Below are 27840 nucleotides of genomic sequence, written 5' to 3' on the forward strand. Positions count from 1 at the left end.
TTGCAGGAAAGAGTGCTAATTTATTAATCAGAAATTTTCCCGAAGGTTTGAGTTGGATAATGAGTGATTAAAATAATCGTAAATTAAAGCAATAAAACTAAGAATTATTATTAATATAAAAAGTGTTGACTGGGGAATTGATTAATTGGAAGTTCTATCCTTGTTGGAATTTTCTCAAGTGTAGTGTAAAGAGGTTGTTGTTTTCACTTAGTTAACCCTTAATAAATAAAGGGAGGTCAAGTGATTGAACTAACTCTTATTCGCAATTCTTAGTCCTCTTCTTTGAGAAAGTCTAGCGTTAGTAGATATAGAATTAGCCAACGATGTCCAATTTAACTAAGCACTTGAGTATTCCGACTCAAGTGTCTTCTCTTAATCAACCCCCATGTCAAGTAGAAAATCTACTCCATTGACATGGATTTAATATTCATAAAAATATAAGAAGACATAATAAAATAAAATAAAATAAAAAAAATTGAAATTTAAAATTAATTAAAAGTAAAAGCAATTCTATGTATTAATAAATCCAAAATGCAACATACTTATTTGAATAGGGTCAATGATCAACTGAAAAGAACAAAGGAATAAGGAAACAAACTAAAGTAATTGTAACACCCTAACTACCAAAGCTCACACTTCCGGCTGCGCGACTCTGATAGCTCGGACATTACGACGACAATTATACTATTTAATACTAAAATATGAGCCTGTTTAAATTTTTAAACCGCAATACCGCTCCCAAAGATACTTTCGTTCGATAACGTACATCCATAAATACCATTCAACTTACAACAACTCATAAAGAGTACATCCATATATATACATAAATATATATAAATAATATTACAAACAATAATCAATACAATTCCTATCCCTCTTACAGATTATATCAAGATAAAGGCGAGGGTGCAGTAAATCATAACTAAAACAATACAGAGCATCACAACAACAATTAAATAAGCTCTTCGTAACTTCTGCGCCCATATCCTGAAAGGGAAAAAATGTGGGGGGGTGAGAACATCATCCTCGAAAGGGTTCTCAGTAGAGGGTTTTTGGGAATTACTGTAATAGGATACATGAAGATAACCGCACCAGTGATTCATAACCGTCTTATGCCTCTTTTCAAAAACAACGGTTTACAATGAAAGTAAAGTCGGAAATCTTTTCGGAAAGAAGAACCGTTCAATTCTCAAAAACTCAAAAGCCTTTCAAAACGGTTTATCTATGCAGAACCAAAATAGCCTTTCATAATTTTATTCCAAACCAGGAACACAAAACTGAAATCAACCATCAGTTCATCTCTTTCCAACCATGGCCCTAGGCCCAAGCAATCCAACCAACAACCAATCACCGCAATCAAACAGAGTCCCAGATGCAAGCACAGATAGGAAGTTCAAGCACAAACAAACAGTTATTACAAGTAGAACAGTTAGCAATTAATCACATAGGCAAACCAAGTATAATATGCACACCCAACCAATGTCACACAAATGCATATGATGCATGCCTGTCCCTAGTGGCTGATGATATCATCTGTCGGTTATAGAGCCAACCCGACAAGTCCTGGTAGCTAACCATTGGACTGTCCCTCTGTCGTGCATTCCTAACTCGAGTTATACTCATCATAAACTTGATCATAATCATGATCCATATCCATCACCCTCACTGGTGAATATTTATCCATCACCATCACTGGTGAATATTTATGGGGGCGAGCTCATCCGGGCCTTTCACAGTGCCCGGCCACACTTACGACATTGGGTTAACAGAGCTTCGAGTCTCAACCTGGAGCACATGGTGGCTAGCCATTGCTACTACCCAGGGAAACCCTCATCTCCAATAGTGGAAGTGAAAAAATCACAATTATCAATAATTCAGCATATACATGCATTCATTCTCATCCATGGATCAACATCCATCTCAGCCATCCGGCTTACGGTTCAGTCCAGAACCAGCCAATATTGATAATCACACACAGCCATTCCGGCTCACGGTTCAATCCAGAACCAGTCAATATTCATAATCATGCATAGCCATTCCGGCTCATAATAAAACAACACTTCCACCATTCAAAATCATCATATTTATGAAATCGGCATTTAAGCCATAAATCATTTTCTCAATTCATTTCACTTTGAAATCAAGTTTCAACTCTTTTCAGCCTTGGCTTTAAAGATCTCATTTCTCAAATCATCTCAGGCTCATAAGCCACTTTTACTCAAGGTAAATTCCCTTTTTAAAACATTGCCACTCTCGGCATCCTCTTTTCAAAACTTCCATAATCATGGCAAGTTAAAAGCCTCTTTGAGATATTCAAAATCACCCATCCAACAATGGGATTTTATAACAAAAGTTTCTCGGCAGAGTCCCAAGTCTTTAGGGGAGAATAGCATAACTCATTTCGCCGAATTCATTTAAAATCATTAAAACCTTGGCTTTCCGATTTGAGTAATAAAATAGGATCTAAGCCGAACCGAGTCACGTAATCATTTACTTCTTTCAAAGCCATTTCCATTACTTAGGCAAAACCAGCTTCAACCCCCATGATAAATTCTAAAGCGTTTCAACTGTTCAAAATTGTTTTAGTCTTGCAAAAGTTCAGAGTTCAAAGTGTACTTAAAACCTTTCTCAAAACATTTCAAAATAAAACTTGTCAATAGACATTCAGGTTCTTTCAAAGTCATTGAAACTTCTTTAATTGAAACCCCCAAGTCAAATTCAAAGGCATAAACCCTTTTCACATTCAAATAGCTTTAAAACACAAGTTTCATCTAAATAACTTTCTCCTGAAAGAGATAGAATGCCTTTCTTAAGAAGCAAGACTAAATCACAATTTTCTCTTTAATAATTCATTTCAAAAGTATGAATCATCCTTTTCTTGATAATTCAAATAAAATAGTAGAAGTCTTTAACTCATCATTTTTCCAGACAACATTCAATAAAGACTCGGATTTTATAGAAATTTCGGCAGCACCTCCCCTAAAACTTGGACTTTTGCCACCCGGTTCGGGTCCCAACTAAACCGTTTCTCATTCCTTTTCAACAGTTCCAAACCAGAAATCAATTCAAAAGCAAGCTAAATCCAACAGTCGCCTTAGTGGCATATCTCAAGGAAACCATTTCAGAAATCAACTCAATATCAACCGATTTAACTCATTTCTAAAGCTTTAAAGAATCGGTTCAGCAATAAATCATTTATTAAAACCAAATCAGTTAAAGCAACCCAGGCTGAATTTCAAGAGTATTCTATCTTTCACATCATCAAAATAATTGACTCAATTCAAACCAATCCTCGACGGATTAAACTTATTTCAAATCTTTAAAGAATCAACTTCAAGCATTACATTTCATAAGCCACACAACAATTCAGCTAAACCAACATCCATAGTCATTCGAGTCAATCAAATAATACATAAGGCAGATACAATCACCAAATACACAATATCTCACATCAGTACCCATATGTAATAATTCCAATAATAAACTCTAGTTTTCGGAAAGCGCCCCTACCTCAAAACGCAAAATTTCATAATCCAAACGTCTCACAGAGTCCTTTTCGCCTCAACCCGAAGTCAAAGGCAGCTTCAAAGCACAGCCCCACACATTTCCGCAGCAGCACAAACAGCTCTAATTTACGACAAGCAACCTCAGTTACTAAATCTTAAGAACATTAATATCGTAAAGGCTTTAACACACGTACGTGACACTAACGCAGGATTTCAAAACATAATTACTCACGGAAACAACAAAATGAAGCAGCTGCGATTCCGGACCGACCCGGCAACAGCTCCGGTAGCGGCCAAAAGCTCCGGTGGGTCAACTATAATAACCACGCAGCATCAAAATCTTCTCGAAACCCAAAATGACAGAAACCACACATTTAACACCCTTACCGAAAAGTCGAAACTTGCAGAAATCACTGAACATAGCAGCTCCATCAACGGCAGCTCGTACCGCAGCAACCCAGGCAGCGGCATCAGCTGAACAGCAGCTCCGATGATGCTATTCCAGTGAGTTTCCTTACTTTGGCAGTGACACGGCGACTCAGAATCAGCATAGCCGCTCGCAATCATCAACGGCGACTCCATTAGCAACCACCATGGTACCCTAGCCTCAGCAGCGGCTTCCAATGGCAACGGCGGCGTGCTCAACCCGGATCCCAAATGGAGCAACGGTAAGAACGGCAGCCATGGGTGACAGCGACGCGGCTCCACCACCAGTGACCAAGAAGCATGGCAGAGGCGTTTACCTCACTCAACGGCGTTCTCTCCCTGAACTGGCCTTCCTCCACCCATGAGCTCCTCTCTTGACGGACCAGAGAAGCAGAAACGGAGCTCCATCGTGACTCTCTCTGCCTTGGACGGCGACGGACAGCAGTGAGACCTGGCGGCGGCGGCGCTATGGCTCAGCAACGGTGGCGTAAACGGCAACGCGAACAGCTCGCCTCTCACCTCGCGCCACACCACCTCTGCCTCCCTCAAACCCAGCGTCGTTCTCCCCTGCTCCTTCGAGCTCGACGGCAAGGGACCCACGGCGGCACAGCGGGTCGTGCTCCTCCAGCATCGCGCCTTCTCCCTCCTCCTCTTAGTGACAGAGGCGCGACTCATGGTTCCATGGACGGGCGACGATGGCGGCGCGGATTGGGCAGCGACCTCCTTCCCCCTTTCTTTCCATTTTCGTTCTTTCTCTTCCCCTGGTTCAGGGAACTGTGAGTGTGTTTAGGATAGGGCTGCGCATCAAATTGGATAGAGGGGGAAGATTTGCTGCTGCTGGCTGAGTGTGGGTAAAAGGGAACCGGGTCGGGTAACGGGTCACTGGGTTAGGGTTTCATTTTCAAAAGTTAGGGTTAGGGACATTTTTATAATTTCAAATGAAATTGGGGAGAGTATAGTAATTTGAAACTCAAATTAAATCCAACACTAATTGCATATAGAAAAATACTATTTGCTCATCAATCTTACAAATTATTTTCCATAAAATGCCCAAATCAAAATAATTAGAAATAATATAATTAAACCCTTTATTTTCCAAAATAACAATATTAATATTTAAAATATTACTTATTTAATCCAAATCATATAAAAATCTTTATTATTTCACAACTACCAACTTTATAATATAATTATAGAAAATAATCTAATAATTATCAAATTGGATAATAATCATAACTTGTCTCAAATTCAATAAATCACAACTTGCCTTAATTATCCTTAATAAAATAATTTCTGAAATTAAGGCTATAAATAACCATATGATTTAAGACTTGATCATAATAAGACTTTTCAAAGATTCTGGGTCTTACAGTAATAACTTCGATGGAGGTGATGATTCTTCAACATCCAAAATCCAAAGCAAAAGCGTAAACTATCAATGTAAGCGAATCTAGATTCAGATCTAAAACTAAAAGTAATCCTAATATCAATGTATCTCAATGTGTGTGGATGCCTATGGGTGTGTCGAAGCGTGTTGAGTCTCTTCACATTCCCTCGCTTTAATATGTGTTTCTGGGCCGAAAACTGGGTTAAAATGCGGCCCGAAATCGCCCCAGCGTTTTCTGTTATTTTTGCAGATCGCGTAGGTCACGTGTACGCGTCGTCCACGCATTCGCGTGATTCAGCGATTTTCCTTGTCACACGTTCGTGTCATCCATGCGTTCGCGTTATTCGTGCAGACTTCAATCCATGCGTACGCGTCAGGCACGCGCTCATGTCGCTGTGATTTTCTTCATTCCACGCGTTCGCGTCAGTGTTCGCTGGTCATCTCCTTAGTTTTTTGTGTTTCTTCCATTTTTGCAAGCTTCCTCTCCATTCTCTAAGCCATTCCTGCCCTATGAGGCCTGAAACACTTAACACACGGGTCACAACATCGAATGGAATAAAGGAGAATTAAAATGTACTAATTTAAGGTTTTTAGGAAGCAAGTTTTCAACCATAAACAATACTAGGAAGGAATTATAAAATCATGCTAATCATATGAATAAGTGGGTAAAGACTTGATAAAAACCACTCAATTAAACACAATATAAATCATAAAATAATAGTTTATCACGAGCCCATTAGTATTACAGGTAGAAGTTGTCTGAAATCACCTCCTAATACAACAACTTTACTAGCAAAGGGTAAATCAGGATTAAAATAAGATTCATTGTACAAATATCTTTGAAACATTTGTCAAGAGCTTCAAAGCAATGCTTGTTCAACATAGGTGCCTCATCCCATATAATAAGCTTGGCCTTACAAACCAATCTAGCTAGTGAGGATTCTTGTTTTATATGGCATACAGAATCCTCATTTATGCTGAGTGGAATCTTAAATCTAGAATGAGCAGTACGTCCATTTGAAAGAAGAAGAGCAGCAATACCACTAGAAGCAACATTGAGGACAATTTGACCACTGCTTCTAAAAGCAGTAGAAAGAGTTCTCTATAGAAAAGTCTTTCCAGTACCACCATAACTATACACGAAGAAGAACCCACAAATTCCACTATTAACAGCATTTAAAATCTTATCAAATGCATTTTGTTGTTCATCTGTTATGGTTTGTAAGCATCTTTGAAGCTCGAGTTTGAGAGATATTCGATCAAAGTTTAACTCATCCATTATGATGTGGTCATCAAGACCATCAATGACTTCATCAGATGGATATGGCGTGTTATTAAACTCTTTAAGAGATCTGCCATTCGCTTGCATCTTCTCTTCAATCTTCGCGAGAGTTAAGTTCGCTATTTGTTCATCAGTTAACTGCATATCTAAAATACACATAATAAAGTAAGTTACTGATATTAATTGATATAAACAACATAATAAATATATACAAAAGTAAATTTTTCCATGTATTTACTTGGAGATCGATGAAGTCGGCATTGAGAAGACAAAATATCTTCAGAAAATTGATTGAAACATTTTTCCCATACTAATTCTGGGCATGAAATATTATAAGAGATGAGTAAAACAACAAAGAGATCACGAACATAATTAGTAGATAACCATGTGCTTGCTTTAATTATAGCATCAATAAACTCTTTGTCATCTTGTAGTAATCCAAGTGCATAATATGCCTCCTTGTATGTGCTATATAGAACACCTTCAAGAATACGTAAATCATTAAAACTTCTGCATCTTTTTTGAATATTAAGTAGCAGACGCAAGTAGTAATCCTCAGAATTCATACGTGGAACATGAGTTAACCTCCCAATAGAGAATCCTTGTTTTCTAGGAGACCACATTGAAATATCATCCTTCCAAACAAATTTTGTTGGAAACTCAGTATATGTCAGTGAATTAGCATAAGGGTATTGCCTGTTTGCAATCATCCATGCTTGTAGTTTTGTGAGCTTTCCATTCGTGCGCCTAGTTACATCCTCAATGTTCTCCGAGTCAGAAAAAATAATAGGATTCTCTTCAGGTAAGTGAAACGGAAGCCTAATAACAGTAGGTTCCTTAACTTGTATATCATAGCCAAATAATCTCCAAGCTGCCTCACTTGAAGATATATATCTACAATCATAATAGTTTTGAATCTCATCAACAATTGGGGTAGTGTTACCATCCTCTGAAGTCTGGTAAAAAGAAGCAGTAACTCGGTCATTGCCCTTATAAACATATTTGAAGAGGTATTTGATTGCAGATGTTTGGCAAGTATGCTCAACATTAATGTGACAACCATATTTTAATAAAAGTGATGGGTTGTATGGAACAATGTAGGAATTATCAAGGATGACATTCTTCTTCCTTATTGTTCTGCCATTATCAAGCCGCCTATACTTTGGAAAACCTGCTTCGTCAATTATGGTTCTAGCTCTAAATGGTTTTGGAAAATATTTGGAACATATACCATTTAGCATGCATGGACTCTTGTTGTTATACTTACCACATGGGCCATGAACCTTGAATTTCTCCACTGTTGCATATAACTTTGGTCTTCTTCTCTTGTCAGGTATCTTAGCAGATATCAACTTGTCAATATCATCTACAGATTTAGGTTTAGAAATAGGATGCATGAACAATAAAATATGTGCATGTGGAAGACCTCTTTTCTGAAATTCAATAGTGCAAACATCTGCCAAATATGATAAAAATAATCAAATAAGGTATAAGTTGTAGCTTAAGAAAAATACTTATTTATTAGATCATTTATTTTAACTTACATGTAGATAGTTTGCCAAAAATTGAACCATCTTTAAAGTCTCTGATTAACTGGTTGAGCTTTATCTTAAAGACTCGAGAGATAATGTCAGGCCGGTCTTTGGCGCGTAGACCAGTTTCTTTTAATAACTTCTTTATCTCATTCCATTCAGGATTGCACGTCACAGTAACAAAAAAACTCGGGAAACCAAAATACTTACAAATTACAAAGGCATCCTTGCAATTATTAAACATGTATCGTGGACCACCAGTAAAAGTACTTGGAAGTATAATTTGCTATCCAGTTGCAACGGCATTTGCTTCACCTCTAACCAATGATTCATGTAATAACTTGTACTTCTCCACCCTTAGTTTCGGTTGGTTGAATCGAAAATAATTCAGGCGATCAACCTCAACCATAGTATAAGCATCAACCAAAAACTGTTGAAAAAGCCTACGCGAACTTAGCAAAATTGGGGATTCTTGATGCCTCATTTGTAAACGAAAAGCAAAGAATTCTCTCATGCTAATTATAGTTCGTTTCTTGGAACCATCAGTGTTGTATCGAGCTGCAGTTTCAATACCAATCCTATATCCATCTTCACCATAAGGAAAGATTAAAGGATATTGCAAAGCAATGTACAAAGGATGTGTTACATCTATCCTTTTCAAGTGATTTGATTTGGTCTCAATGATTATATCTCTCTCCATCAAGGACTCGTCTAGATCACCGACAACTAAAATTACAACCTCTGATGCTGTTGGTAGGTTATATCTCCTGCCATCCCTATCCCTGCGTCTAATCAACTTTAACTTAATATAACCAGAATTAGACTCCTTGAATCTATCCCTTGCAAAACGGAATGACTTAGCTAGATGATTGTTGTTATCTAGCATATCTTTTAACATGTTTACAATCTCAAATTCAATTGGAGACATTGACTCCATAGACCTGCATAAAACATGTAAAAAATTATTCCATACAAAAACAAATGATAAATTACAACATTGCCATTTATTTACTAATAGTATAGTTGAGCATTTAAGTAAACGTAAATATTTACCTGACAGCATTGATCCTATTATTGATCTCATTATCTGTATCATATATATACAACTGGACAAATTTTGGTTTCTCATGTTCCTGAGGAATTAAACTACCAATAAAGTGATAATTCTGGCCACTTAATACAAATGATGGTGGAGCAGTGTCGTTGTTGATCTGATGGTTAATCTTACCAGCCATAGATGTGAAAGAGAACATTGAATTAAACATTGTGATATGTTTTCTAAAGTGCCTTCCTCTTTCATCATCGTGAAAATGCAATTCAGTTAGTATTTGGGGTGGAGAATCAAGCAGAGATAGTTGAACTTTACCATCCATACAACATAACCCAAAGTGGAGAGTAGTGCTATTGTTCAATTTAGAAAGTCTCTCACAGTCCCACATAAAAGTACCACAAAATACACATTCAATTGATGGATTTCCAGAGTCTCAGGTGTCTACAACAAAATAATATATAAATACATAAATGATAAATAATACAAAAATGATACAGTAAACCTAAATGCTTAATTGCAAAGTGAAAAATACCTTCCTCAACATATATATGTTCTATTTGATTAGTAAATATGACATCATCATCTAGCATTAATCAATGAAAATTTTAAACAGACATCAGTTAAATAAAATTATAAGGATATAAAAAATTGAAGAAATTATTCTAAAGGACCGTTAAGGAGATTTAATTATTAAAAAAAAATTATTATAAAAAATTATTAAAAAAGATTAATTCATGTAATGTTTAGAGGGAAGGACAAAATTTTAAAAAAAAAGAGACAAACATACCTTTAGATTTTTTTATTTTTTTTGTAAATACATTTTCTTTTTAATTGTCTATCATACACAAATATTTATTCATATACTTTCATTTATAACAAAATTTTATCCCATTATTATTTTACTTTATTGCAGTTGATATTCTCTTGAAAATAAATTAATTAATTAATATACAGTGCATTATAAGAGATAAAATTTGTACTCTATGCATGAAGCTTTGAAAATTATCATGAACAAATTTTTTAATAGAAAGAATTATATTTAGCTGTACTCAAATATTAAGAAGATCTATAGCTGTAAATTAAATAGGATATAATAGATTTGGATGTTGATACTAAGTAACCATCTTTTATAAATATTAGTATTCAAGGAAATTATCATTGACCGGAGTTGTTTATTTGTTCCTCTTGCATTTCATTAATATTAGTTCTTTTTGAATTCTTATTATTTTGTTGTTGTTGTACTTAGCATGGGGTGTTAATGAAATAGTGAGGTTATTAAAGATACAAATTTAAAGTCTACATCAAAGTAAGATTTAGAAATTAAGTTGACAGAAAAAACAATGTTAAAAGAACAAATAAAGAAAACAAAAAGGAAATATAAAAGAAAAAAAAGTTAATAGTGGAAGAATTTTAAATTATGGAGGTCATATATTTTATCACAATAATAATAAAAAAATTTCATTAAAATTAAAAAAATGCTTATTACTAAAAAATTGATGATTAACAACAATAAATTTATGTTATAGATAAAGTGCATTAATAAGGATGTCAGTGTGATAAAAATTTAAAAAAATATTTACAAAAAAATAAATAAAAAAATAACATATGAGTATATTTACTTCTCTATAATAAAGATTTGGTCTTTCTTCTTAAACATTACAAAAATTAATTTTTCTTAATAATTTTTTGTACTAAGAATCCTTTTTGATAATTAAATCTCCCTAATAGTTTTTTAGAGTAATTCTTTCTAAAAAACTTTATAAAAATATAACAATGTAAAAATTACCACAATCATAATCTACAAATATATCTGGTATGAACTCAGTGGTGCACGAAATTGTGATCATCAATGGCGCCAACAACTTGGTACGCACAATTGTAATCTCAACTCTTTATCACAACTTCGCACAACTAACCAGCAAGTGCACTGGGTTGTCCAAGTAATAAACCTTACGTGAGTAAGGGTCAATCCCACGGAGATTGTCGGCCTGAAGCAAGCTATGGTCACCTTGTAAATCTCAGTCAGGCGGATTCAAATGGTTATGGTGAATTGATAATAAAAAGATAAATAAAACGTAAAATAAAGATAGAGGTACTTATGTAATTCCTTGGTGAGAATTTCAGATAAGCGTATAGAGATGCTTTCGTTCCTCTGAACCTCTGCTTTCCTACTGTCTTCATCCAATCATTCATACTCCGTTCTATGGCAAGCTTTATGTAGGGCATCACCGTTGTCAATGGCTACATCCCATCCTCTCTGTGAAAATGGTCCAATGCGCTGTCACTGCATGGCTAATCATCTGTCGGTTCTCGATCATACTGGAATAGGATTTACTATCCTTTTGCGTCTGTCACTACGCCCAGCACTCGCGAGTTTGAAGCTCGTCACAGCCATCCCTTCCCAAATCCTACTCGGAATACCACAGAGAAGGTTTAGACTTTCCGGATCTTAGGAATGGCCGTCTATGGGTTCTAACTTATACCACAAAGATTCTAATATCTCGGACTCGGTCCTCTGTATTAGATATCTAAGAGATATTCATTCTAGCTTGTTTGCATGTAGAACGGAAGTGTTTGTCAGGCACGCGTTCATAAGTGAGAATGATGATGAGCGTCACATAATCATCACATTCATCATGTTCTTGGGTGCGAATGGATATCTTAGAATATGAATAAGCTTGAATTGAATAGAAAAACAATAGTACTTTGCATTAATTCATGAGGAACAGCAGAGCTCCACACCTTAATCTATGGTGTGTAGAAACTCTACCGTTGAAAATACATAAGTGATGAAGGTCCAGGCATGGCCGAATGGCCAGCCCCCATAAAGGTCTAAGATAGCATAAAACTGATCAAAATGTAAATACAATAGTAAAAAGTCCTATTTATACTAAACTAGTTACTAGGGTTTACAGAAATAAGTAATTGATGCAGAAATCCACTTCTGGGGCCCACTTGGTGTGTGCTTGGGCTGAGCATTGAGCTTTACACCTGTAGAGGCTTCTCTTGGAGTTGAACGCCAGTTTGTAACCTGTTTCTGGTGTTTAACTCCACTTTGCAACCTGTTTCTGGCGTTTAACTCCAGAATGCAGCATGGAACTGGCGTTGAACGCCAGTTTGCGTTGTCTAAACTCGGGAAAAGTCTGAACTATTATATATTGCTGGAAAGCCCTGGATGTCTACTTTCCAACGCAATTGAGAGCGCACCATTTGGAGTTCTATAGCTCCAGAAAATCCACTTTGAGTGCAGGAAGGTCAGAATCCAACAGCATCTGCAGTCCTTCTTCAACCTCTGAATCTGATTTTTGCTCAAGTCCCTCAATTTCAGCCAGAAAATACCTGAAATCATAGAAAAACACACAAACTCATAGTAAAGTCCAGAAATGTTAATTTTAATTAAAAACTAATAAAAATATACTAAAAACTAATTAAATTATACTGAAAACTGTGTAAAAACAATGCCAAAAAGCGTATAAATTATCCGCTCATCACAACACCAAACTTAAATTGTTGCTTGTCCCCAAGCAACTAAAAATCAAATAGGATAAAAAGAAGAGAATATACTATAAATTCCAAAATATCAATGAAACTTAGCTCTAATCGGATGAGCGGGACTTGTAGCTTTTTGCCTCTTGAATAGTTTTGGTATCTCACTTTATCCATTGAAGTTCATAATGATTGGCATCTATAGGAACTTAGAATTCAGATAGTGTTATTGATTCTCCTAGTTCAGTATGTTGATTCTTGAACACAGCTACTTTATGAGTCTTGGCCGTTGCCCTAAGTACTTTGTTTTCCAGTATTACCACCGGATACATAAATGCCACAGACACATAATTGGGTGAACCTTTTCAGATTGTGACTCAGCTTTGCTAAAGTTCCCAATTAGAGGTGTCCAAGGTTCTTAAGCACACTCTTCTTTTTGCTTTGGACCTTGACTTTAACCGCTCAGTCTCAAGTTTTCACTTGACACCTTCACGCCACAAGCACATGGTTAGGGACAGCTTGGTTTAGCCGCTTAGGCCAGGATTTTATTCCTTTAGGCCCTCCTATCCATTGATGCTCAAAGCCTTGGATCCTTTTTATTACCCTTGCTTTTTGGTTTTAAGGGCTATTGGCTTTTTGCTCTTGCCTTTTGGTTTAAAGAGCTTTTGGCTTTTTCTGCTTGCTTTTTCTTTTTCTTTTTCCTTTTTTTGTCATTTTTTTCTTTTCTCTCTTTTTTTTCTGCAAGTTTTTGTATTCACTGCTTTTTCTTGCTTCAAGAATCATTTTTATGATTTTTCAGATCATCAAATAACATTTCTCCTTTTCATCATTCTTTCAAGAGCCAACATATTTAACATTCATAAACATCAACTTCAAAAGACATATGCACTGTTCAAGCATTCATTTAGAAAATAAAAAGTATTGTCACCACATCAAAATAATTAAACTAGTTTCAAGGATGAATTCGAAACCATGTACTTCTTGTTCTTTTGTAATTAAAACATTTTTCATTTAAGAAAGGTGATGGATTCATATTCATAACTTTAAGGCATAGACACTCAGACACTAATGATCATATAGTAAAGACACAAACATAGATAAACATGAAGCATAATAAACGAAAAAAACAAAAAAATAAGAACAAGGAGATTAAGGAATGAGTCCACCTTAGTGAGGGTGGCGTCTTCCTCTTCTTGAAGAACCAATGGTGCTCTTGAGCTCCTCTATGTCTCTTCCTTGTCTTTGTTGCTCCTCCCTCATAGCTCTTTGATCTTTTCTAATTTCATGGAGGATGATGGAGTGCTCTTGGTGCTCCACCCTTAGTTGTCCCATGTTGGAACTTAATTCTCCTAGGGAAGTGTTGATTTGCTCCCAATAATTTTGTGGGGGAAAGTGCATCCCCTGAGGCATCCCAGGGATTTCATGGTGGGGAATTTCCTCATGCTCTTGCTGAGGTCCATGATCTCTTATTTGCTCCATCCTTTTCTTAGTGATGGGCTTGTCCTCTTCAATGAGGATGTCTCCCTCTATGTCAATTTCAGCCGAATTGCAGAGGTGGCAAATGAGTTGAGGAAAGGCTAACCTTGCCAAAGTAGAGGACTTGTCAGCCACCTTGTAGAGTTCTTGAGGTATAATCTCATGAACTTCTACCTCTTCTCCAATCATGATACTATGGATCATGATGGCCCGGTCTATAGTAACTTCAGACCAGTTGCTAGTAAGAATGATTGAGCGTTGAATGAACTCTAACCATCCTCTAGCCACTGGTTTGAGGTCAAGCCTTCTTAGTTGAACCGGCTTGCCTCTTGAGTCAATTCTCCATTGAGCTCCTTCCTCACATATGTCTATGAGGACTTGGTCCAACCTTTGATCAAAGTTGACCCTTCTTGTGTAGGGGCGTGCGTTCTCTTCCATCATTGGCAAGTTGAACGCCAGCCTTACATTTTCCGGATTGAAATCTAAGTATTTCCCCCGAACCATGGTAAGCCAATGCTTTGGATTCGGGTTCACACTTTGATCATGGTTCCTAGTGATCCATGCGTTTGCATAGAACTCTTGAACCATTAGGATCCTGACTTGTTGAATGGGGTTGGTGAGAACTTCCCAATTTCTCCTTTGGATCTCAAGTCGGATCTCCGGATACTCATTCTTTTTGAGCTTGAAATGAACCTCAGGGATCACTTTCTTCTTGGCCACAACTTCATAGAAGTGGTCTTGATGGACCTTTGAGATGAATCACTCCATCTCCCATGACTCAGAGGTGGAAGCAATTGCCTTTCCTTTCCTCTTTCTAGAGGTTTCTCTGGTCTTAGGTGCCATTAATGGTTATGGAAAAACAAAAAGCTATGCTTTTACCACACCAAACTTAAAATGTTTGCTCGTCCCCGAGCAAAAGAAGAAAGAAAGTAGTAGAAGAAGAAGAAAATGGAGGAGATGGGGGAAGAAGATGTATTCGGCCAAGGAGAAGAAGAGAGGGTTGTGTTGTGTGAAAATGAAGAAGGAGTGAGGGGTTTATATAGGAGTTGGGGGGGGGGTGTAGGGTTGGGTTTGGGAGGAAAATTAGTTTGAATTTTGAAGGTAGGTGGGGTTTATGGGGAAGATAGGGTGGATGTGAGTGGTGAAGAGGTGATGAGAAAGAGTGATTGAGGTGATTGGTGAGGGGTATTTAGGGAAGAGTGTTATGAAAAGGTGTGAAGAGGAGAGAAGAAAATGTAGGGGTCCTGTGGAGCCACAGATCCTGAGGGGATCCTGTGGGGTCCACAGATCAAGTGGGGTTAAGGACTTAACATCCCTGCTCCAATTAGGCGTGTAAAACGCCCTTGCTGTGCAATCCTGGCGTTTAACGCCAGACTGCTGCCTGTTTCTGGCGTTAAACGCCCAAATGTAGCTTGTTTCTGGCGTTTAACGCCAGGTAGATGCTTGTTTCTGGCGTTAAACGCCAGCTTGGTGCCTGTTTCTGGCGTTAAACGCCAGACAGATGCTTGTTTCTGGCATTTAAACGCCAGATTGCTTTCCTCCAGCGTGTGCTGTTTTTAATGTTATTTTTCATTCTGTTTTTTATTTTTCAGTAGTTTTTATGACTTCACATGATCATCAACCTAATAAAACATGAAATAACAAAGAGAAAATAAAATAGATATGATTAAATAACATTGGGTTGCCTCCCAACAAGCGCTTCTTTAATGTCAATAGCTTGACAGTGAGCTCCCATGGAGCCTCACAGATAATCAGAGCAAGGTTGGAACCTTCCAACACCAAACTTAAAGTTTGAATGTGGGGGTTCAACACCAAACTTAGAGTTTGGTTGTGGCCTCCTAACACCAAACTTAGAGTTTGAATGTGGGGCTTTGATTGACTCTGCAGTGAGAGAAGCTTTTCATGCTTCCTCTCCATGGTTACAGAAGGAGATCCTTGAGTTTTAAACACAAAGTTGTCCTCGTTCAGTTGAAGGACTAGTTCTTCTCTATCCACATCAATCACAGCTCTTGCTGTGGCTAGGAAGGGTCTTCCAAGGATGATGGATTCATCCTCATCCTTCCCACTGTCTAGGGTTATGAAATCAGCAGGGATGTAAAGGCCTTCAACCTTTACTAACACGTCCTTTATTAGTCCATAAGCCTGTTTTCTTGAGTTGTCTGCCATTTCTAATGAGATTCTAGCAACTTTCACCTCAAAGATCCCAAGTTTCTCCATTACAGAGAGTGGCATTAAGTTTATTCCTGACCCCAGGTCACACAGAGCTTTCTCAAAGTTCATGGTGCCTATGTTACAGGGAATTAGGAATTCACCAGGATCCTATTTCTTTTGAGGTAATTTCTGCCTATCCAATGCATTCAGTTCATTGGTGAGCAAGGGAGGTTCATCTTCCCAAGTCTCATTACCAAATAATTTAGCATTCAGCTTCATGATTGCACCAATGTACTTGGCAACTTGCTCTTCAGTAATGTCTTCATTCTCTTCAGAAGAAGAGTACTCATCAGAGCTCATGAAGGGCAGAAGAAGGTTCAATGGAATCTCTATGGTCTCTAGATGAGCCTCAGATTCCTTTGGTTCCTCTAAGGGAAACTCCTTATTGATCACTGAACTTCCCAGGAGGTCTTCCTCACTAGGATTCATGTCCTCTCCCTCCCTTGTAGGTTCGGCATGATGGTTAAATCTATGGCCTTGCACTCTCTCTTTGGATTCTCTTCTGTATTGCTTGGGAGAGTACTAGGAGGGATTTTAGTGACTCTTTTACTCAGCTGGCCCACTTGTGCCTCCAAATTTCTAATGGAGGACCTTGTTTCATTCATGAAACTCAAAGTGGCCTTAGATAGATCAGAGACTATATTTGCCAAGCTAGATGGATTCTGCTCAGAATTCTCTGTCTGTTGCTGAGTGGATGATGGAAAAGGTTTACTATTGTTAAACCTGTTTCTTCCACCATTATTAAAGCCTTGTTGAGGCTTTTGTTGATCCTTCCATGAGAAATTTGGATGATTTCTCCATGAGGAGTTATAGGTGTTTCCATAAGGTTCACCCATGTAATTCACCTCTGCTATTGCAGGGTTCTCAGGATCATAAGCTTCTTCTTCAGAAGATACCTCTTGAGTACTGTTGGATGCAGCTTGCATTCTATTCAGACTCTGAGAAATCATATTGACTTGCTGAGTTAAAGTTTTGTTCTGAGCCAATATGGCATTCAGAGCATCAATTTCAAGAACTCCCTTCTTCATAGGCGTCCCATTATTCACAGGATTCCTTTCAGAAGTGTACATGAACTGGTTATTTGCAACCATGTCAATAAGTTCTTGAGTTTCTGCAGGCGTTTTCTTTAGGTGAATGGATCCACCTGCAGAATGGTCCAGTGACATCTTTGATAGCTCAGACAGACCATCATAGAATATATCTAGGATGGTCCAATCTGAAAGTATGTCAGAAGGACACTTTTTGGTCAGTTCTTTGTATCTCTCCCAAGCTTCATAGAGGAATTCACCTTTCTTTTGTTTGAAGGTTTGAACATCCACTCTAAGCTTACTAAGCTTTTGAGGAGGAAAGAACTTGGCTAAGAAAGCCGTGACCAGTTTATCCCAAGAGTTCAGGCTATCTTTAGGTTGAGAGTCCAACCATATTCTAGCTCTGTCTCTTGTAGCAAATGGGAAAAGCATAAGCCTGTAGACCTCGGGATCAACCCATTGATCTTAACAGTATCACAGATCTGCAAGAATTCAGTTAAGAACTGAAAGGGATCTTCGGATGGAAGTCCATAAAACTTGCAATTCTGTTGCATCAGAGAAACTAATTGAGGTTTCAGCTCAAAATTGTTTGCTCCAATGGCAGGGATTGAGATGATTCTTCCATGTAAATTGGAATTAGGTGCAGTAAAGTCACCAAGCATCTTCCTTGCATTGTTATTATTTTCGGCCATGTCTCCTTCTTTTTCAAAAATTTCTATAAGATTTTCTCCAGAGAGTTGAGCTTTAGCTTCCCTTAGCTTCCTCTTCAGAGTCCTTTCAGGTTCAGGATCGGCTTCAACAAGAATGTTCTTATCCTTGTTCCTGCTCATATGAAAAAGAAGAGAACACAAAAGAAAATATAGAATCCTCTATGTCACAGTATAGAGATTCCTTATGCAAGTATAAGAAGAGAAGAATGTAAGAAGGAGAAGAGGAAAAATTCGAACACAGAGAGGGGGATGGGGTTCAAATTTTTGGGTGGAGGAGAAGTGTTAGTAGATGAATAAATAAATAGAAGGGGGTGAGAAAGAGAAGAATTCGAAAATTTAAATAAAATAAAATAAAAATATTTTAAAATTAAAGTTAAAATTCAAAATTAAAATTGAAATCAAATTAAATTGAAATAAAAACAATTAGTTAATTAAAAAGGAAATTTGAAAAAGAGGGAAGGGATTTCCGAAAATTAGAGAGGGAGTTAGTTAGGTAGTTTTGAAAAAGATAATAATCAAATAAAAAGTAAAGTGGTTAATTGAAAAAGATTTGAAAATCAAATTTGAAAAGATAAAAAGTTAGAAAAGATTTTGAAATTAAATTTTGAAAAAAAGATGTGATTGAAATTTAATTTGAAAAAGATTTGAAAAAGAATTTTAAAAAGATTTGATTTTGAAAATTAAAGTTGATTACTTGACTAACAAGAAAAAAAAAGATTTGATTTTAAAATTTAAAGATTGAACCTTTCTTATTAGGCAAGTAACAAACTTAATATTTTTGAATCAATCACATTAATTGTTAGCATTGAATTCGAAAATATGGAATAAAAATAAGAAAAAAATTTTGAAAATTAATTTGAAATTTTTGAAAAAGAATTGAAAAAGATAGGATTTTTAAATTGAAAATTTGACTTGACTCATAAGAAACAACTAAATTTTAAAAAGTTTTGAAAATGTCAACTCAAATTTTCGAAAATTTATGAGTGAAAAAGGGCAAGATATTTTTTTGATTTTTAAATTTTAATAAAGAAAGAGAAAAACATTAAAAAGACTCAATGCATGAAAATTTTGGATCAAAACACATGATGCATGCAAGAACACTATGAATGTCAAGATGAACACCAAGAACACTTTGAATGTCAAGATGAACACCAAGAACTTATTTTTGAAAATTTTGAAGAAGAGAAAAACATGCAAGACACCAAACTTAAAGATTTTTAATTTTTAGACACTAACAAATTAAAAATGCATATGAAAAACAAGAAAAGACACAAAACAAGAAATTTTAAAGATCAAACAAGAAGACTTACCAAGAACAACTTGAAGATCATGAAGAACACATGCATGAGTTTTCGAAAAATACACAAATTTTAAAAACATGCAATTGACACCAAACTTAAAATTTGACTCAAGACTCAAACAAGAAACATCAAATTTTTTTGGTTTTTATGATTTTATTAATTTTTTTGGATTTTTCGAAAATTCTTTTGAAAAGGAAAATAAGGATTTCAAAATTTTTAATAGGAATTCCAGAAATCTTGCAATATTAGTCTAAAGCTCCAGTCCAGGAATTAGACATGGCTTTACAGCTAGCCAAGCTTTCAGTGAAAGCTCCGGTCCAAAACACTAGACATGGCCAATGGCCAGCCAAGCTTCAGCAGATACAAATCAGACATACAACAGCTGATACTTCATCCAACTTCATATGCTGATAAGTGGAAGCCTCGGTCCAAATGAATTAGACATGGCTTTACAGCCAGCCAGGCTTCAACGTGCTTCATGAAACTCTAGAATTCATTCTTAAAAATTCTGAAGAACATAGAATAAAATCTTTTTTTGAAAAAATTTCGAAAATAAAAGAACAAAAACAAAAAGCTTGAAATTAAAATAAAATTACCTAATCTGAGCAACAAGATGAACCGTCAGTTGTCCAAACTCGAACAATCCCCGGCAACGGCGCCAAAAACTTGGTGCACAAAATTGTGATCATCAATGGCACCAACAACTTGGTACGCACAATTGTAATCTCAACTCTTTATCACAACTTCGCACAACTAACCAGCAAGTGCACTGGGTCGTCCAAGTAATAAACCTTACGTGAGTAAGGGTCGATCCCACGAAGATTGTCGGCCTGAAGCAAGCTATGGTCACCTTGTAAATCTCAGTCAGGCGGATTCAAATGGTTATGGTGAATTGATAATAAAAAGATAAATAAAATGTAAAATAAAGATAGAGGTACTTATGTAATTCCTTGGTGAGAATTTCAGATAAGCGTATAGAGACGCTTTCGTTCCTCTGAACCTCTGCTTTCCTACTGTCTTCATCCAATCATTCATACTCCGTTCTATGGCAAGCTTTATGTAGGGCATCACCGTTGTCAATGGCTACATCCCATCCTCTCTGTGAAAATAGTCCAATGCGCTGTCACTGCATGGCTAATCATCTGTCGGTTCTCGATCATACTGGAATAGGATTTACTATCCTTTTGCGTCTGTCACTACGCCCAGCACTCGCGAGTTTGAAGCTCGTCACAGCCATCCCTTCCCAAATCCTACTCGGAATACCACAGAGAAGGTTTAGACTTTCCGGATCTTAGGAATGGCCGTCCATGGGTTCTAACTTATACCACGAAGATTCTAATATCTCGGACTCGGTCCTCTGTATTAGATATCTAAGAGATATTCATTCTAGCTTATTTGCATGTAGAACGGAAGTGTTTGTCAGGCACGCGTTCATAAGTGAGAATGATGATGAGCGTCACATAATCATCACATTCATCATGTTCTTGGGTGCGAATGGATATCATAGAATAGGAATACGCTTGAATTGAATAGAAAAATAATAGTACTTTGCATTAATTCATGAGGAACAGCAGAGCTCCACACCTTAATCTATGGTGTGTAGAAACTCTACCGTTGAAAATACATAAGTGATGAAGGTCCAGGCATGGCCGAATGGCCAGCCCCCATAAAGGTCTAAGATAGCATAAAACCTATCAAGATGTAAATACAATAGTAAAAAGTCCTATTTCTACTAAACTAGTTACTAGGGTTTACAGAAATAAGTAATTGATGCAGAAATCCACTTCTGGGGCCCACTTGGTGTGTGCTTGGGGTGAGCATTGAGCTTTACATGTGTAGAGGCTTCTCTTGGAGTTGAACGCCAGTTTGTAACCTGTTTCTGGCGTTTAACTCCACTTTGCAACTTGTTTCTGGCGTTTAACTCCAGAATGCAGCATGGAACTGGCGTTGAACGCCAGTTTGCGTCATCTAAACTCGGGCAAAGTCTGGACTATTATATATTGCTGGAAAGCCTTAGATGTCTACTTTCTAACTCAATGGAGAGCGCGCCATTTGGAGTTCTGTAGCTCCAGAAAATCTACTTTGAGTGCAGGGAGGTCAGAATCCAATAGCATCTGCAGTCCTTCTTCAACCTCTGAATCTGATTTTTGCTCAAGTCCCTCAATTTCAGCCAGAAAATACTTGAAATCACAGAAAAACACAAAAACTCATAGTAAAGTCCAGAAATGTGAATTTTAATTAAAAACTAATAAAAATATACTAAAAACTAATTAAATTATACTGAAAACTGTGTAAAAACAATGCCGAAAAGCGTATAAATTATCTGCTCATCACTCAGCATCAATATTTATGTCATCAAAACCATCAACAGCTACATTGACATGAGATTTATAATATTAATTGATGATAACATAAAAGGTAATTTTCTACAACCAATAAGTCTACCTTAAAACTATAACAATAAGTGTACTTTCAAAATCATCAGATCTAATGGCATTGTCTCTCTAGTGGATTTGTTGGTATTGAGTTGAATAATCACAATTATTTAGCATTACATTATTAAAAAGTGATGAACCACCCCTCCTTACAGATAGAATTATTTCATTTGATTGTTGTATTAATGACTTATGATTGCTGGTGATCCTCAATAAATTTCAATAATTAAAATATTTACATAAGAAAAAGTACTCTTATACATAAAATTAATTAAAATTATAAAATATCAAGGAGAGAAAATTGATTAATAACCTCTTCATGTAAGAAGAATCTCCTCTATGATGGTCTTTGTCTGTATTGGTATTGTTTGAAGAAAGAATAATATTTGAAGAAATACTTGATCTCCTGGTTTTGTATGAATTGTTATAATTTATTATTGATGAATTTATCGGCCGATGAACTTAATGAAACTGTGCTGAACTATTTGATGAGTTGCGTATGTTATGTAAAACTGTCCCAAATTTTTTTGAACTATATAAGAATTAATAAAAAAAGAGATCTGTATAATAAATTCATATATATTTCATAAAATGAATAAAAAATAACTAAACAAAATTTTTGAACCGTATAAGAATTAAAGAAACAAAAGAAGAAATTTGTATAATAAATTCATATATGTTTCCTAAAATGAACAAAAACTAACTAAATAGGAACTAACCATTAGATATGTTGGAAAGTGGAGTCCTTATAACATTGGGATGAAAAATAGATGATGAATTATGTTTTGTGAAACTTGAAACATGTGAGTAACTATCTGCTATAACTATCCTCTTTCCCTTGAAAATATCACTAACAGTTTCCTGGCCTCCATCACTACTATTTTTTAGTTGAAGCTGAGAAGTATTGCTTGATCCAACAAATAAAACATTGTGAACTGCATAAACATATAAATAGACATGTAGTTTAGGCGAAAGAAAAAAATACTGAAGAAACATAAATATTATCTAATTTTAAAGAAGACAGGAAGAAAATTTTGATGAGGAATGCTGGCCTTGTTTATATTCAATAAAATTGTGCACTAACCATTAGGTGTCATGGAATTATGTAAATTGAAACAGTTATTATGCTGACTGCTTGAAGCCTTCTCCACACTAATAAAATGTTCTTTTGATGGATGAAAATGAGAACCAGCTGATATAGAATTAGCATAAGTGGATCCAAGTTCACTTAAAAGTGTAGCTGAGGTTGTAAACTGTGAATACAGGGTTGATGAATCTCTCTTATATGGTAGCAAGTTGACTGCATTTAGTAATTGAAACATGTACAAAAAAGAAAAACAGTATGAAAATGATCTGAATAAATATAAATACTAATTTAAAAAATAACTAAATTAGATATATAAGATTTACTAAACCGAATCATCCCATTGCATACGACCTCTTAATCTCTTCTATCTGATAATACTCATCCTTTTTCAAATTATAGTCATCGCCGAACATTGGTAATAACTACCAATTAATAGAAAAAGGATTCCCTGCATATAAGGGTCTTTGATTAACTATATGAATGTGAGGTGAATATGGAAGTAACTACTAATAAATAGTAGTCAATGATGACCATGACACTCAATTAAAAAAATACTCCAAAATGGGTTGGTCTTATGATATTAAATTCATAAAATTTGATTAAACAAATAGAAAAGGGTAAAATAGAAACACAGCAAAGGGAACTACCAAATGCGTCTGAACAGCATGAAGGCATTGCTTGAGAAGACAAATAATTGAGAAACCCAATGTGTCATTGTAGCTGGAAAAACAACCAAAATACTAAAAAATTATTATTATATAAAGTGTCATTGAACTTTAGTAAACTAATAGTATTATAAATTAATTGGTCACATGATATAAAAATGATAGAAAGTGCATTATGACTAAAGAAGAATGATAGATAAAGCGGTTATCTAGCGTAGTTATTGGGAAAAAATATTCAATAAAATTGAAATGTTGTATGTTAAAATAGTAGTCCTAATTGTACTTGTAAAATTCTAAAGCTAAAGTTAAAGCCAAACAAAAAGAACTAATATATCTAATGCCATAAAAAAACTAATATATATATATATATATATATATATATATATATATATATATATACACACAAAAAAACACATCTTATGCAGTTAAGAAGAAAGATATATTAGTGTTAGGAATATAGAATAGATAAGTTTAATATTTAAACAAAATGTACTAATAGTTGAAAAGCATATTGACCATAAACTTTATGGAAGACAATTTATAATAAAAATAGAATTAATTTAACAGTATATAAAATAGAATAATTGTGATGAAGAGGTTCTTAATTGTTGTTTATAATAATTTAATTGGAAATGGTATCCAAGTATAATGATTACACAAACTAAATTGATATTTTTAAAGGCAAATTTGCGTAAATTGATATATTTAGTGAAATGTGACATGGAAATATATTACAAAAATATCATTCTTTTTACTCTGCAATTTTTATATAGGAACATGAAAATGGTCATTTTTGTAGTATTTTAACGTACATTGTTGTCTCATCATTTGAGTAAACAAAAAATTCTAAAACAGTTCTACTTTTAATGTCATTGTCCTCTCTAAATGCCCTTCATCCTGCGGTACTATTAACTTATTGAAATAAACTATCTTTTCTCCAGCATAATCCTATCCTGTATCCATAACCAGTAGTGTGGACCATGCAAACTGCATCATACTTTGATGAAAATGCTTTCAATGCAAATTCAATGGGTAATTCCTGCACGTATTTTTTTATGGTTAGTTTTGTGCAGAGTACATTATGCTAATAAATAAAGTAAAAAATAAAATGTGTATTTACCAATGATGAAGAGCAAATGTCTTGGCTGTTGATTCGACAAATAACTGATATCAGATATGGGGAATTATTTGGGATGGCATGTTTAAAATGAGATATGTTAGGAGAATTACATGGAAAGATAGATAGAGGTAGTGTGTTAATGTTTGAAATTTGGTGAGATAAATTTAGAAGGTAAACCATGAATGATTTTCTTAGAATGAATAGATTTAAAAGGTGAACTATGAATAATTTTCTTAGCATGAACATGACTGCATGGGACAGGTAATTTAACAGGTTGGGAAGCTGAGCTTTCATATTTAAGTGGATTGATGCTATCGCCTTCAGAAAACATATCATCGATTGGAATAACATTGAGATCAAATGAATGCTTAGGCACTTTACCATGACCAGCGTAAGCTTGATGGATATAATTATCTACCAAATTCAAAGTTGTAGATAAATGACCTGTTGCTATAATTTTGGGAGGGATAGCAGAAGAACATGATGGAGACTCCTTATTGTATACTTGCTTCAATTTCTCATTCATAGATATTATTTCAAACTCAACAACTTGCATTTTACCTTTGTAAAGTATGTTGTCATCCAGCAATAACTTAACTGAATGATAAATTGAGCACCTTTTATTCATATTATGGTCGAACACTCTGATGATATGAAAGTAGTCTTTTGTGACGTAAAGCAACTTGATTGTGCCACCACGATTAATACTGTAAAAGTTGATAAGGTTTTCTAAACCTCTAGTAATATGATCGGTACTGTAACCTTTGAGAATCCTCAGCTCAACATGATTGTGATTATCATCTGTTATAATCATGGTGTTGCTAAGACAATTCTTGAACTTACTATAAAATATAGAAGGTAGCTGATCATGTTTCTGCATTAAAAAAATAAAATTTGTGATACAAATGATTAACATAAAAAAATTGTGCTTAGTATATATGATAATACTTAAAGTATGAACATGGTGTTGAGAGAGAACTAAAAATGGAGTGTACTGAGGTGCAATCAATGTCCAAATAAAAAACTCGGCAACCATTTAACTTCATCGATGAATGCTATTTAGAATCCATGAAAACTGAAATATGAAAGAAGAAAAATAAAACAAAAGCAATGAATAATTCTATGCATTATAAAGTTTGTTGTAGTAATAAGAATATATTCAAATTACACTGGAAATAATTAGTTAACTAAGAAAGAAAGTAAGAAATAGCAGTAAAAACGACCTAAGTGGATAAGAAATATAAGTTTAGTGATTTTCCTTTTGGTATGCCATCTCATTTGGATGATAGCTTGGGGTATAAATAAACTAATGAAAGCATGAAGATTAGATGGTGTGGTGGAGAAGGCCATAAACCAAATAGACTTTTGGACTACCTCTAATTATTTTTAAAAAAGAAAAGATATTTATAAAAATTAAAAAATATAATTCTTAATATATATTGGAATAGACCTAATCATTGCATTGCAAATATTATATAATGGAAAAAAAAATAAAGGAGTAGAGTAGTAAATGTAGGATAGGTAATAGGATCGATTTCCTAAGTATATTAGATGAGAAGCTTCTGAATAAAAAATTAGTTTACTCAAACTGGTTTTAGAGGTAGTTTTACTGATATGTGCACCACAACCTTAAATGATATACAACTCATGCAGAAGCTAAGTAAAGGGATTGAGGGAGGATTTTTGTATTAGAAAATTTCAGAGCATAGAAAGGCAAGGGACATAATGGATTTATTAGATGAGACTTTCAAAAGAAAAATATAATGCATTTGTACTCCTAAAAAGTCATAATATCATCCTAACATGTACTTAGCAGTGTACAAATTCCATAAAAATTTTAATTAATATATATTAATATAAAAAAATCAGTGACAATGTCTTAACTCATCTTAGCATAGCGAGCAAAGGAAACTAAACAGAATTGCGACGTGTTCGGATTAAATTATCAAAATTGAAAATTATATAAATGCATATAGGAATAACTGGTGGCAAGAAAGATTAAAATATATAGTAATTAAAAGCTAATACCACAATGTGTGTTTCTTCTATATTTCTTACAACTCATCATAATTAAACTGGTGGAAGAACTACTACAATGTAAAAATGGCAGCATAATTAATGGATGAGATTTTTTTTAAAATTTGGTAATTGTTAAAATTGTTGAGACTAAATAGCTAATATACAACTTATAATGTTCTGTTCTATTAAATTAAACATGTTTAATCTGAAAATGGTGTTGATCTAAATAGGAAGTACAGATAGATAAATAAACTTTTAGTAGCAAGTAAGGCTACTTAAATAACTCTGCTTGCACAACTATAATATTTGAAGTAAAAATGAACCTAGATATTATGCTTTAATTATGAAAAGAATGCATAAGCATAATGTAATTATAACTGTTATTTTAAAAATTTACTTGTATTGTTTTGATGGTATGTATCTAATATAGAATATACTTTAGTTTATTGTAAAGAACAAATCAAAATTTACTTATATAGGGTGCTCATCGAAATTCACTACTTGAATATTAACTTATATTTCTGCAAAAACTTGCATATGAAGTGTTAGCCATAGTTAGAAGCGACTTTAAGTAAGGATGTATTACATACTAAGTTATTGATGGTGAATAAACTTAAAGAGTACAGAGTAACAAAAGTTCAGAAATACAATTTAGAATACCAAAAATATTACATACTAAGTTAGGAGTACATAGTTATTGATGGTGAACAAACTTAAAGTTCTAACTGATGCAATTTCTTTAAAATAGAAGAGATTAACAGTGAAATTTAAAACTTTACAAACTCATAATCTTGAGGTACATCACACTTTCATCACCTAAAAATACACCAAATTTAATAATGGTACCCTTCTTGAAACCATTAACCTTAGCAAATTCTCTCCAACCCCTTGTCAAGAACAGTTGGATCCTTCTTGATATGTGCCAGTGTAGAGTCATTTGAAAACCAATAGTGTTATGCATCTTGATTAGGATAGAATCAGGTCGGTTTGGAAATGCCTTTCTAGCAAACTTGGTGGGAATCATCTGATACATATTTAAAATAACAACTAATATGATTTCAAATTCTCTAATATATAACAAATAGATTTTGTTAAGAGGACAATTTTTACTTACCACA

The 27840-nt window shown here is 34.9% G+C and overlaps 1 protein-coding gene and 1 non-coding gene across 2 annotated transcripts; one reads left to right on the plus strand and one right to left on the minus strand.

The window, feature by feature from the left end:
* Positions 1 to 4250: 4250 nt before the first annotated feature.
* LOC112786147 (uncharacterized) lies at positions 4251 to 8377 on the minus strand. The gene is made up of 5 exons (XM_025829553.1): positions 8146 to 8377; positions 6840 to 8057; positions 6459 to 6747; positions 6281 to 6362; positions 4251 to 4706 (listed from the first exon to the last, which is right to left on the minus strand). Exons 1-5 carry the CDS (start codon positions 8375 to 8377, stop codon positions 4251 to 4253), a joined length of 2277 nt encoding a protein of 758 aa, XP_025685338.1.
* A 9204-nt stretch (positions 8378 to 17581) lies between these two features.
* On the plus strand, positions 17582 to 17685 carry LOC112787110 (small nucleolar RNA R71). The gene has a single exon (XR_003194542.1). It is a non-coding gene; the product is annotated as a small nucleolar RNA R71 (small nucleolar RNA).
* The last annotated feature ends 10155 nt before the right edge of the window (positions 17686 to 27840 follow it).

The sequence above is a fragment of the Arachis hypogaea genome, chromosome 20, assembly GCF_003086295.3.
Source record: "Arachis hypogaea cultivar Tifrunner chromosome 20, arahy.Tifrunner.gnm2.J5K5, whole genome shotgun sequence".
NCBI lineage: Eukaryota > Viridiplantae > Streptophyta > Magnoliopsida > Fabales > Fabaceae > Arachis > Arachis hypogaea.